Genomic DNA, 13,561 nt, shown 5'->3' with positions numbered 1-13,561 from the left:
ACCTGGTTTCAGCTGGCGAGCTTTTAGCGCACCTTCAGCGACGCCTTTTGGCACGAAACTGTCACTGCGCCGAGCTGGATCTGTCGACACTGCGCCGCCACACCCATCTCAGCACACCTCAGTCTGCCAAACTACCAAACTGAGCGGACCTCAGGTTGCACTGCTTGAAACTAGCTCTGCGCGGGGTTCGCCACCCTGCGCTGCGCCGGGAAACTAGAGGCCGTAATCTTGAGCCAGGCCATGAAGAGCCTTGAAAGTGCTTAATAACATTTTTAAGTCAATCCTAAAACAAACAGGTAGCCAATGCAAAGATGCAAACACTGGTGTGATGTGGATGTACTTCTTGGTTTTGTCTTAAACCCTTGTGGTCTGTACAGTCTGAAGTTGGTGCAAAGTTTTTTCATTGAAACAGGAATAAAGGCTGTTGTAATAATCAAGACGTGAAGAGAAATGTATAACAGTTTCTGTATCTCTACAGATAGGGATACAGATAATTAAGCTGATTGATACAGAGGAAGATAATAGTGTACTAGCTCATCCCTAATACTAAACAGAGAATGGTAAATGGACTGCACTTGTATAGCGCTTTTCTAGTCTTCCTACCACTCAAAGCGCTTTAATTCACCCAATCACACACACAATCACAAACTGGTGGCCGGGGCTACCATACATTGTGCCACGTGCTATTCAGCAACCAATCACACACATTCACACACCATGGGGAGCAGTATGGGGTTTAGTATCTTGACCAAGGATACTGGTCAAGACATGTGGACTGGAGGAGCTGGGGATCGAACCACTGATCCTCTGATTAATGGACGATCTGATCTACCTCGGGAGTGGATTGCTGTATCGCAGCTGGAGTGACCCAACTACAAGATGGTCTCTGGTTTAAGAATTGTTGCTTTTTGTCTTTATTGAATATTTTGGATATGTTGGTAGCCTAATAAGAGCATTTGCAGAACAAATAAAGCCAATGATCAGTAAATGGCAAACTTAGAGTTGAGTCTGTCTCTGTGGAAATTGTAAATACATTAAAGGTAGATAGAATATGTCGACCCAGCTGTAATATTTCTGTTCAGTTGGACAGAGACCGACGCTGACATTTCCCAACAGTTTTATGGCACACTTTGCCAATTTTTTGCGATATGAGAAATGGCAAAAGTTACAAGTTTGCCTGCCGTAATTTTACCCTGATATTCATCCTGACATTTGGTGAGTTACCTTAAACTTCTCTAAAAGGAGAAAAGTGTCGAATTCTTTGAATCAAGTTCTGTCTGTATTACTGGATATATGCTCTAATGTCCCACACGGAGCATGGAAAGAGTTTGTGCAGCCTCCTCCTTCGTGGTGTCACACTGACCTACAGCTCCATAATGAATTGGAAAAAATTGAGAAAAAAGTGACTGTGATAGGTAATTTCCTGGAAAGGTTCATGTTCAGGTCTTTAACTGATAGTGCTGCCAAAAAATAACCTGGTGGATATGAAAGAAGGAGGGGGAAAAAGACACACAACCTCTTTTTCCTGTAAGCTTTCTCTACACTAAGTTCAACAAACCTCAGGAAATATCAGGTATCTGATAGTCTATCAGGATCTATATCTATTCAAAATTAAACAAAAATCGTTTTTACTCTGTTGCACGGAATGAAACCAGACACAGATGCTGTTTAATGTGCCTTTAATGACCGGTTTTATTCCATTTGTTTCAGATGATGGCTTCAGCCATATGGCTTTGCTCTGATGGAAAGCAGTTTTTTATCTTCTGTAGCCACTTGTTTATCCACACAGTAATTGATGCCCTTCAATCTTGTCATCTTGTCAGACGCTGCATCACTGCAGGCTCGGCACACAGCATGTGGTCGGTTTGCTAGGAATGCTCTCATTTTGAAACTACAATTTGAACACATACTGTAGAACAGTCACCTCAAATGAACCCACATCATATAAGTATAGGCCTTAGAAAATCTCATGAATATGTCATGTAGTGAATAAGCATGAAAGAGCGACGCAGGAGAGTTCATGTAAAATGTTGCGGTGTATGTCAGGCGGTGCAGAGTTTCCTCCGCGGTCAACTTCAGTGAAATGATTGGATCCTGAGGTGCCGGACATTTTTCCCAGACAAGGAAATCTATCATGTTCAAACTGTCATATTAATTGGTTCTGCTTAACTGAGCCGGATCTGCAACATTTCCAGGATGTAAATTTTAGCCTTTGACTCTGATGTATTCAGGTGTGACTTCCAATTACAGTTGGCCGTTTTGTGCTTTTATTTGAGCTAATACACACTTTGAAAGAGTGTTGGGAGATGCAGAGATAAATGGAAAATAATTTGTTGTGTTAGACCATTCTTTAACTTCACTAACAGGATATTTAGGTTAGCCGTACTAAACAAAAATCGATTGACGCAGCTGTTGATTTTGTAATCCTGTGCATGTACTTAAAATACTAGATGGTATGTTCTGTTTCAGGTAATAGGTTTCTGTCTGTGTTCCAACCACATCAATAAATGACACTGACATTTCTTCTAGGGGTGTGTTTGCTGCCGCTGCAGAGCAGGGACCAGCACATCACGACTGCTTGTTTTTGTAGTGGCAACATCAATAACGTTGAATATTGAGGGCAATTGTGATCAAATTGAACGAGCTCTCATCAGCTCATCCAAAGGACAATAAACAAACAAGCAAAGAACAATAAAAGAAGAAAATCATCTCTCAGACGAGTGGCAGACTGCTGTTGTTTTATTACAGCGCAGATGAGCCATTATGTAAGAATTTTATTTTTGGGTTTAGGGTTTGTACTGTACAGTATATTTATTTCTAGGCTTGTGAGGAGAAATCAGTGCCTTTTTATAGCCAGTAATGTTAAAACTAGACACTGAAGTTGAAAAAAAGCAATATCCTCTGAGTTTCAGATGTGAGATAAGATTGCCTCCATGTTCCTGCTGGACTCTAACAGTTAAAAATAGACTAATTTTCCAGCTCATATACAGTGTTACAGACTAATGATGCTGGGTGCTACTGCATCGCAAACATCCCCATAGTTTCTCTCGTCAACACGCTTTATTTCATGATGTTTTATGTCCAAAGGGCATCTGAACACAGCTTTAGATCTCGGCACTGCAGCCTGGTGATGTGGGGAGAGAAGTACCTGGCTCGCCCACTGTTGGAAGTGGGACGGTCTTTAGGGGATCTCGGGAAGAGAGCTGGGAATAAGGTTTTGATCAGGACCAGCTGTCACTTCCATCCTCAACTATTCTGTTGAAGCCCACAGTCCTCCAGAAATACAAGTATAATGGGCTTATTTAGAGTGGGGAGGCTGTGTTGTGTTTTAATTAGTCTCACCGTTTCTTCTTGTTTTTTGTCTTTGCCATTCAACAGACATGATTTACTTGTCACTAAAGCAAACTTTACTCAGGGGAGATCAACAATAATAATAGTAATAGATGTATTTATTCATGACAGGAGAGTCAGGCTTGTATCCCACCATCAGGCTCAAAAATGTTGAATTTGATTACTGAGAAATGTCAAAGTGAGTTTATGTAGGTAAAATGATGGACTCAAAAGACTTGCTTCCACCGAACACTTTCGGTATGGTACCTTTGGAACCAAAAGTAACCCTTCAGGCATGGTACCTAGACCCAAGCATTTCCACTGTAAACCGTATCCTTAAATGTGGGCGGGGTTGTTGTCACTCACTGCTCCATCCAGCACTCACAAAGTGTATGTCATATAAAAACTGAAGTAATGGTCAAAGTTTTATCAGCAAAATTCAAGGTGTGTTGATGGATTCACATCGTCATCTCATGCATTGAGTAACATTACAAGTTAATGTTCCACCTTAAAAGTTGCCGGCAGTCGGCCCAGTGAAAGTTATTTTTCTCAAATCACAGCTGCTGCAAGTGGCAGCAAAACATCCTTTCTTTTTATAGTAACAGTTTACTAATGAAACTCTCCACAGTATGAACAGTGGTAACATGAGCCTCAAAGCCAGCTACAACTCAGCCCAGAGTGACTATCCACTACCTTTTACTACCAGATCTGTGTGCTAGGTACCCCAACAGAAAGGTGACCAACAGTGGGGACGGAACAGAACAGTTCCATTGGTACCATCCACAACTTTTAGCAGTGGAAATGGAAAGAAAGCATACTGAATCGAACTGTATTGTACCGTAGTGCTCGATGAAATCGGGGCTAAAGTTGTAGAGTCTGTAATCCATCAAGGTCCTGGACTGGAGGTGGTATAAGGCAGAGTACTAAGGCTCACCGAAGAACAATAGTTATAAGAATATAGAATGCAAAACACCAAGCAGCAAACTATTGGGCTGAAAAAAGCAAGCAATGAACTGCCAAAAACTGCACTTCCTCTAATGGCCACTTGAGGCTGGCTGTACTGCCTGGTTTCCCCATCTTAACAACTGCACAGGGGGTGAATTATTATGTAACTCACCCATTTAAATGTTATTAAGGCTGAAAGTTATGCCAAAATAAGGGCGTGGTCACTTGGAGTGACAGGCTGTCGGCTAGGCGTCACTTTGGGCTCTCAGTCAGATCCACCCCTCACTCCTACACAGGTTCACCCTCTGGTCCATATATGTGTCACTTCTGGCTCCAAAAAGGATTCTACCACTCGTTACAGGAAGATGATTGAGGAACTATGTTTTAAGACACCTATGTTCACATTTACCTGACAGGAAGCTCCTATGGAAATAAAAACCTGACTGTTGTTTCTGAGAAACAAAGGCAGAAGTAACATGAACACTGTAGGATTTTGTATTAGACTGAATTAATAATGATAAAAATGAGAAATTGTCATCACCAGGTTTGGAGGACTTGGATTTGGAAGTGACTAAAGAAAGAGATACTGGAAAATGATTCAGCAGTAACCATAATAAGCAAAGAAATGGACTGACTGGTTTGAGAATAAATGTGTGAAGAATATGAAGCACACTAATTGGATAAAAGGCTATGGAGAAGTAATAGGTGTAAGTGAGGTGTGTCAGGGCAAGGAGGCCTTTGTAGTTTCCACCAGAGCTTCATTACATGTCCAATGTATATATTAAAGTAGAAAAGTGCACTAAGTCAGATCTCTGTCAGGTGTGTCTGGGGGCATCATGTAGGCAGGAAACAGGGAGTGCATGGCAACGTATATGTGAAACAAGTTGTGAAACGAAGGGGAGACAATATTCTGGTTACATAATCAAGGTGTAACCAGAACAGACAGGCTATATGGAGACAAACCTTGGACACAATGTCTGGTAAAATCCCTCCCTACCTCCCTCATCCCTCCCAAACAAAGAAAAGTCAATAAAGTGGTCACGATCATGGTAGACATGTTGCAGCAGGAATACGGGACAGCTGCCCCATAAATGTATAGAGAGAACTGGATACAACATTGGAGACTTTCATTCATATGAAAGTTGCTTAGCTTATGAAGCCAAAACGTTTGAATTCCCGGGAGTAAAATTACATGAATTACATGATTACATGCACATGTGACTTTTGCCGGCTGAACGGCTAACTTCGAGTTCAGCCCACTGCTAACTTGAACAGGGATAAATTCAAAGATTATTATTAAAATTATCGAACGGAATGGACTGAATCCTGATAGTGGAAGGTATTTTATTAGAGCTGTCATGCTCAAAAAGATCTATCCACTAATTAACAGATATACCTTTTACAGCACAAGTCTATGGGAAAAAGTCAATTTGGGCCCCATGATATCACATGATGGACCTTCTTTCATTCATTCATTCATTTTCAGTAAACGCTTATAGAGTGCCGAAGTCACGCCCTTTCCGGTAGAGCTCATGGGACCTTAGATCGGAAAAAATATGAATGGCAGTGAATGGGGAGAACAATATTATCTTTTGTTCCCGTTTGAGTTGTGACATGAAATCTAAATATGTTGTTAATGAATTTAAAACATACATTTTAAGGTCAAGAAAGTCATACTTTGTGGTAAAACTGTTGAGATATAAGCTTTTTAATTAGAAAGACTCAAGAGTACACAGGAGGAGGTCGCGTATGTGACGTCATAGCTTTCGCTCGCTTCCTGCAGCTTGGCCTCCCCGCTGAAATTCCACTGTTTTATGATTAATCGATTTATGATTGAAGATGTCTGTGTGTTTTGTGCCAGGCTGCAGTCACTCCAAGCTGCTGGAAGTGAGCGAAAGCTATGACGTCACATACGCGACCGCCTCCTGTGTAGTTTTTCTAATTACGTTTTTTTCAAAAGCTTATATCTCAACAGTTTTACCACAAAGTATGACTTTCTTGACCTTAAAATTTATGTTTTAAATTCATTAAGGACATATTTGGATTTCATGTCACAACTCAGACAGGACCAAAAGATAATATTTCTCTCCTCATTCACTGCCATTCATATTTTTTTCGACGTAAGGTCTAACACATAGAGACAGACAACCATTCACACTCACATTCACACCTACGGGCAATTTAGAGTCACCTATTAACCTGCATGTCTTTGGACTGTGGGAGAAAACTCACATTGCCACAGGGAGAACATGCAAACTCCACAGAGAAGGGCTCCCCCACCCTGGGGTTAGAACTCCCCACCCTGGATTCGAACCAGGAACCCTCTTGCTAATGCCATGATTGACCTGGGAGTTGTAATTCCACAGTTTGGCCACTATGTCAAATTGGCCCGCCCCACTCTTCCTGTAATTGCCCAGTGCATGTTGCCTTTGTTGACTTGAATTTTTTGGGTGTAGGCAAGAGGAGTGAGATTGGTTAGGGTTAGGGTAAGAATGTCAGTGTAAACCAATGACAGGCAGAGTAAGGCAGAATAGGGTGGGTCATTCTTAGGAAATGCGCATTTGCATTGGGTGTAGTGTCAATCTGCAGATGTTCTGGTTCAAATGAGACCAATTATTTTATGAAAGTCAGTTTTTTTAACCAAGATAAAGATGAAAATGTGCCTGCAACAGACCAGGTAAGGCTCATTTTTGGCCTATTGCTGGAAATGCCTTTAGCTATGTAATTTTGTTGATCTTACAAAGTCCCTACCATCAGTGAAGAGGAGTGAGAAGTCAGAAGTCAATGATGCTTTATGATGCAAAGCACTCAATAAAACAGGTTATTCAATAATTGTGAATCAGCACAACCACAAGAGGTCCTTAAGTGCACAGTCATAAATGTGCACACAAAATATTAGGCTGATGGGTCCAGTAGTATGTGAGATTAGTACTGGATACAGAATGTACGATCCCATTCAGGTATATGCCTGGCAGAGATAATAATGTGAAGACAGGAAACATGACAAAACATATTGTTGCGTAATTCCCCTTTTAGAGTCTGCACTAAATATTATAGTCACAGTCAATGTTTTTGCAGTTGCATGGGGTACACATTTCTCTATGTAAAAAAAGAACACAATTTAACCCTCAGTAACATGTATGTTACATAACTAGATCCAATTGATAGCTTCAAGGCAAGCAAATGATCCTTCCACTACACTGAGGTGGAAAGGTCAGATTCAGGTTGAGAAAAACAAAAACAAACCAAACTCTCCTCCATTACTTGAGCCTGATCTGATCACTGAGAATGGCAGCATACACTGTATTTGTTTTCCTCCTTAAAGCTGCACCTTCACCGTGACAAAACAATGCCTCCCACTCCATAACAGACCCACTAAGACCCTTTGCTCTGGCCTGTAGGATTGTTTTTTTTTATGTGTGCCAAACATGTACGCATCCACTTGTTGAGAGCCGAGTGAAGAATGACTCATTTGACTGACCGTTTTTTTTTTTTTTTTTCTCCCTCTCCCTCTCTCCACCTCTCAGTAAACCAATGTCTTTGTTCATTGTACTGCTGTAATCACAAACATGTCACTCAGGGTGTAATAATGGGATTATTCATTGCAAACTGACCACAGTATCTCTCACTTCAAATGTCCTGACTGACTGTTGTTGATGAATAGCCGCTTACACCCTCGATTGATATTTGAAATCGGACTCAGAGTAACACCTCAACACAAATGCCTTTCATTATCCTTTCTGTTGTCTGCCTGCACTGACAGTTAAGGCCTCAGTTTACTGAGAAAATGCCAGACTTTTTCAGAAAACACTTGTACGTAAAATTAAATGCGGCTTTCAACTTTTATCACCTCTTTTACAAAATGTAATTGAAATATGTTTCTTCTGCAAAGGGCAAAGATTCCTACGGCGTTCTGCAGAGGGACTACTGCCTGTCTCTACTGTACGATTCACACCTCAGTTTCATCATATTATTTTTTAGGAATCATTTAGTGGATCACAGTAGTCTGCCCACATCACTGGCACCGTCTCCAAAATGTGCTCTCCGAGGACTCAGGAGCTTATTATGAGTGGACTCCTTTAGAATAATTGATTGTATTTGACATGACATGGAGGGAGCCCGGCGGATTGATACTCTGCAGCAGAGCCCTGATCAATCCAAATGAGAGACTGGGGGAGCTTTTATTTCTCTGCCAGAGTTTATTAGAAACAACTCGGCTTCTCTGGAGAAACTCTCTTCCTCCAGAAACAGCTTGGACCTATTAGTATCTGGGAATGTAAATTAGCGTGATCCCTCACCTCATCATGCTTCGAAATATTCCCTGTATACTAGTTTGACAGAACATAATGAAACATTGAGTTAAACGCCGGGCCATGTTCCAAAGCGCTTTTGCGGTGGGCGTTAAGGCATGAAGAGTTGTGATTATCTGTGAAGATTAGTTTCTGTCTTAACAAACACAAAGATTTGCTGTGATTTGGTATACTGCACGTTCTGAATGATGAATCAACCTCTGGTGATGACGGGGCGTCCTTCGGATCTGAATATCATGTGGAATGGGTGTGAAATGGATTTCATTCCTAAGTTAGAGTACACAACCTCAATACAAACTGGAGAAATGTAGTTTTAAAGGTTGATTTTCTGCTTTATTTTTTATTTGTCTGACTTGGATAATGTTTTAGCTGCATTAAGTGGATCTGGCTGCGTGCATTTTTTCATTTTTTTATTATGTACTGCAGAACAGTAATGAGACCGCATTCAGCTGCTTTTCAAGGAAATTTAATGGCACTCAACTATTTTCTGTTCAGTGAAGTATCACAGTCATATTAGTCTGTATTATTTACTTGCATCCACTATGTCTCTCAAAGCAACAAAGGTAATTCTCCTTCAGGCTGTAGCATGCCTCTCACAGCATATATCATTATAAGTTACTCCAAGTGCGGGGCGCCTTCATCTTCACACTTATGTAAATAAAGCTTTGGACATGTGTAGAAATGCAAGAAAGTAAATGTTATGTGGTATGTCCTCAGTCTGAAGCAGTAAACAGCAGATGGTTCGCAGGGCCTCTTTAGCGCTATGGATTTTATTTACCTACCCACCTGAATGACCTGTGTCGAGCTGTGTAGCTGATGCGGAGAGAAAAGAAGCAAGGCTTAACGGTGTGCTCTTGTTTACTCCAGTTCCACTAGACTGCAAGGCCAGAGGAGTCATTTGCCATGCACGGAGAAATTAGCTTGTTTATCAGCATTTTGATTTCCGTCCCGCCTCGTCGTCCCGCTGACATTTTATGTAGACGTACATGATCCATGACTGATTCCCAATCAAAATGGAGCCTGGGTAACATAGCAAAGTATTTGGCTTGTGCAGTTTCCGTTGTTTTATAATTAAATGCATGATGATTAGCGTTGAGCCCACGAGGACAATAGCTTGTTATGTGCACGCCTTCAAAAAGGTAACCTTGAACATTGTACATCTGTCCTGTCAATTGGACATGCTCCAAAGATGCACAGCACATTACCAGTGAGACACTGCAGCTCAGGTCCATACAGTAGGATACCGGATGTTTCAAGGTGATTTGCTGTGGTACATGTGGGCTTTTTTTTTTTTTTTTCTTACCATACATGGTAAGGCTGCACCCGCGGACCACCTACTGTACTTTGGAGTTAAATGGTAGACAGCGCTTGGAGTCCTTGAAAGGTTACAAAAATCTTTAACCATTTATTACTGTAAGGGAGGAAGTGTGGAAAGTGATGGAATATAATGAAAACGAATACTCTTTCTAGTCACTGTGCTATCAGTAGATATGTTTAATATCCCATTACAGGCCTAGAAGTAACCACAGTTCTATGCTGTCAAGAGACAAACATAATCCAGGGGGAAATTACCCATCAGGAAGGCAATACTGTTACTGAGATGCAATTACCAGGCCACTTGTGAGACTTTCAGCCCAGTATCCATGGGTGCATGTGTGTGTGTGTGCGAGGGTGGTCGATATGTGCATAACAGCTCTTATGTTTTGCAGAGTAAATTGGATTCTTTGCTGGAGAACAGTTAATTTAGAATATGTCCAAGATGCAAATGATTGATGTGACTATATCGTTACAACTGTAGGTTTGTGGCGCAGGGCAGCCTAATGGAAAAAATATTGCAGTGAGAAGGAAATAGCTTTTATCCCAGAATTATGGAGAATTTCTCTGCACTAACTCTGTGAGTCTCCAGATGGAATAATTTGGATTTTTCTGGTTGGCTGTTTATACATTAATTTCCAAGCAAACATTACTTAATTTGGGTAGTAGAAAAAAAAAAAAAAGAAAACTGTGTGCATGCTTGGATTTAGTTGCACTTTATATTATATTGTGGAGCTCCTGTGCTCGTATTTGTTAGTAGTGAAATAAACGGCGTGTCTCACAGCGGATTTAATGTACCAATTTAGCACTGAATCACATAGCCTACAAACAAAGAAAACAGCTCGGATTGGAGTGAACATCAGTGTAAACATTTGATAAGGATTTGCCTGAGGCGAATGCTATGCTTTATTATTGATACAAAAATAGAAGGTGTAGAAACAAGACTTGCTTCTATGATATACTCGGCACTGTCTTATCCCTACAAAACCAAGTCGAACATAATATTTGTGGATGTGGCAAATGGCCTCCCATTGTTCCTGAGATAAATTTCTCAAGTAGGGGACATTTCTATTGTACTACAAATTATCACCTTGAATCTCATAATTAATCACTGCTGCCGTCAATGAACAGCCCCTAACCTTAAACGTAGCACGGAGAGGAGAAGAAAAGCCTGCACCCATTGCAGAGGAAGTGCATGTGCATAAGAAATAAAACTGCCTGCACAGAGTGTGAGCCTTGCATGCATAATAAATGTATGACAAAACAATACCCCAGGCACCCCAGTATTAATGATATGCAGCGAACTCATTATTAAAGTTCCAAAACAGCTCCTGGAGTAACACAGATGGAGTCAATTAAGCAATGAGCATACTTGCTTGCCTGCCGTTTCATCTTCTTTCTTTTATCTCTTGCATATTACTCCATGGATGTAATTAGCTGTATGTTTCTCCTCACAACATAATGTCCAGTGATAATAACAGTTATTTTCACTTGTAATTTCAAGTAATGTACTGCTTAATAAATGTACCAAATTTGCTTGCGCTGCGTCCTTGGGTATTTCATTTGCACCGCAAGAGGTGTTGAGGATAATACTGTGCTAAGCGGCTTTTTTCTTTCTTTCTCTCTCTTTCCCTGTTTGTGTTTCCAGAGACCTGATGCCTTCAACGCTGGAAGGGCAGATCACCATGGAGAAGACACCCAGCTACTTTGTGACTAACCATGCCCCAAAGCGCATCCACTCCATGGCCAGAGACATCAAGCTTATTATAGTGGTGCGTAATCCTGTCACTAGAGCTATTTCAGACTACACACAGACTTTGTCCAAGAAACCTGAGATCCCCACCTTTGAGGTTCTTGCTTTTAAGAACCGGACGCTGGGTCTTATAGACGCCTCATGGAGTGCGTTGCGTATAGGAATATATGCGCTCCACTTGGAGAGCTGGATGCAGTATTTCCCTCTCTCCCAAATGCACTTTGTCAGCGGGGAAAGGCTCATCGTGGATCCCGCGGGAGAGATGGCCAAAGTGCAGGACTTCTTGGGGCTCAAACGGATCGTCACAGACAAACACTTTTACTTCAATAAAACTAAAGGATTTCCGTGTCTGAAGAAGCCGGAGGACAGCAGCACTCCCAGATGCCTCGGCAAGTCTAAAGGGAGAACTCACCCTAAAATTGATCCGGACGTGATTCGGCGGCTGCACAAGTTCTACAAACCCTTTAACATGATGTTCTACCAAATGACCGGGCAGAACTTTGAATGGGAGCTGGAGGAGGACAGTGAATCTCGTAGCTCTCAGGACTAGTAGACTGCGGCATGGCACGGCGCAGCCACACAACCAGCCTTCTTCAATAAAACTACTATTGTCTCGCTTCGTCTTCAGAGAGAGTGCTTGAGCACGCCAATCAATCATGGCTGTCTTTGCAGTGTCTGTATCCATTAGCAAGAGTTTACTGACATGCTTTTTCTCTCCCTTCAATACTAATGTTGTTGATGATGGCAAATCATTATTGTATATACTAAACATAAAATATATTTATATTTGTGAAAAGGAGATGATTTATTCCTTTTGTTTTTAAAGCATAGAGCTGATATAAAAATCATGTTGACTATGGCAATGCATGCGATAAGTTAAGTGTCCTTACCTCATGAGCCCTAAGGGTAAACTCTGCCTGTTTCTTCTCCCTTTACTTTCCTGCAGTTTGTTGCCCTCACACCCACTCACCAGCATTCAGTACAAAAAGATATTCTATTTCAATGGCTAAGGCCATGACGTGCTCTGTATTGTCTTTCCCACACTGTCCTGCTGCTTTAGAAGAGAGAGAAAAGAGAAAAATGATAGACATATAATACAATAATCCTCTGACATGTGCTCATCTTTTCAGTTGTCCATATTCGGAGTGGAGACAATCCTGTTTTTGTCCGTCTAAGTTTACCAAAGTGTTAATTTACTCAGTGTCAGTGTTCTAGTTGCTCTGCACTCATTAATTGCACACATATTCAATAAGAGAGCTGATGTACAGTGGCCATCATTCAATAATTGGATTGTTTCACTGCATAGTTGAGCATTAGCATACTGATGACCATGCACTCAGATGTGGCGCAGTATCAGTGATTTTGGCATAATTTGACAAATGAATCCATGTATTACAAATACCAAGGGTTAGCTGTGGATCAAACAACTCTGCATCTTGACAAAAACAATTTCCTGTCACCCAAAAAAAAAAGCACCCAAAACATCAGTTAACTCTCGCAGTCCTCGACTGTTTGCCTCGTGACCCTCCTCTTGTCGCAGTAATACATGTCAATGAGGGTGAAGAACAACAGCGGAGGACCGAGCAGAAGTTTGTTAACAAACATCTGCTGCGGCGCGGTCTTCTGTCGTTAGAGATTAATGGCGTGTTAAATAAACCGCTGCCGCTGGAACAATGTCAATGTCAGAGAGAATTTGCTGTCAAGGAAAAGCTACATACATGCCCAGGTAAATTACCAAGCCATTATTGTATGTATTTAACCTGAATGAGATCATGTGTGGCAGGGAAATGTGCTGTAATCAGAGGTTTGCTTGTGATCAGCAGGACTAACTGGGTTTGTGTCGAGAATAACAGGGTTTTGCTGTGAAATGCTCCTTTACTCATGCAATGAAATAACAACCTGACCCATC

At 41.3% G+C, this 13,561-nt stretch overlaps 1 protein-coding gene across 1 annotated transcript in view; it reads left to right on the top strand.

The window, feature by feature from the left end:
• hs3st4 (heparan sulfate (glucosamine) 3-O-sulfotransferase 4) overlaps positions 1 to 12,451 on the top strand; it is a 108,827-nt gene extending 96,376 nt beyond the window's left edge. Inside the window, exon 2 of the mRNA XM_050070066.1 lies at positions 11,548 to 12,451. Within this exon, the coding sequence (XP_049926023.1) occupies positions 11,548 to 12,202 (655 nt within the window). The 3' untranslated portion in view covers positions 12,203 to 12,451. The remainder of the gene's footprint in view (positions 1 to 11,547) is intronic.
• Positions 12,452 to 13,561: the final 1,110 nt, after the last annotated feature.

This window comes from Epinephelus moara, chromosome 18 (genome assembly GCF_006386435.1).
Source record: "Epinephelus moara isolate mb chromosome 18, YSFRI_EMoa_1.0, whole genome shotgun sequence".
In the NCBI taxonomy this organism is placed as follows: domain Eukaryota; kingdom Metazoa; phylum Chordata; class Actinopteri; order Perciformes; family Serranidae; genus Epinephelus; species Epinephelus moara.
The sequence above is the reverse complement of the archived record's forward strand: the minus strand, read 5'-3'. Positions and strand labels throughout refer to the sequence as shown.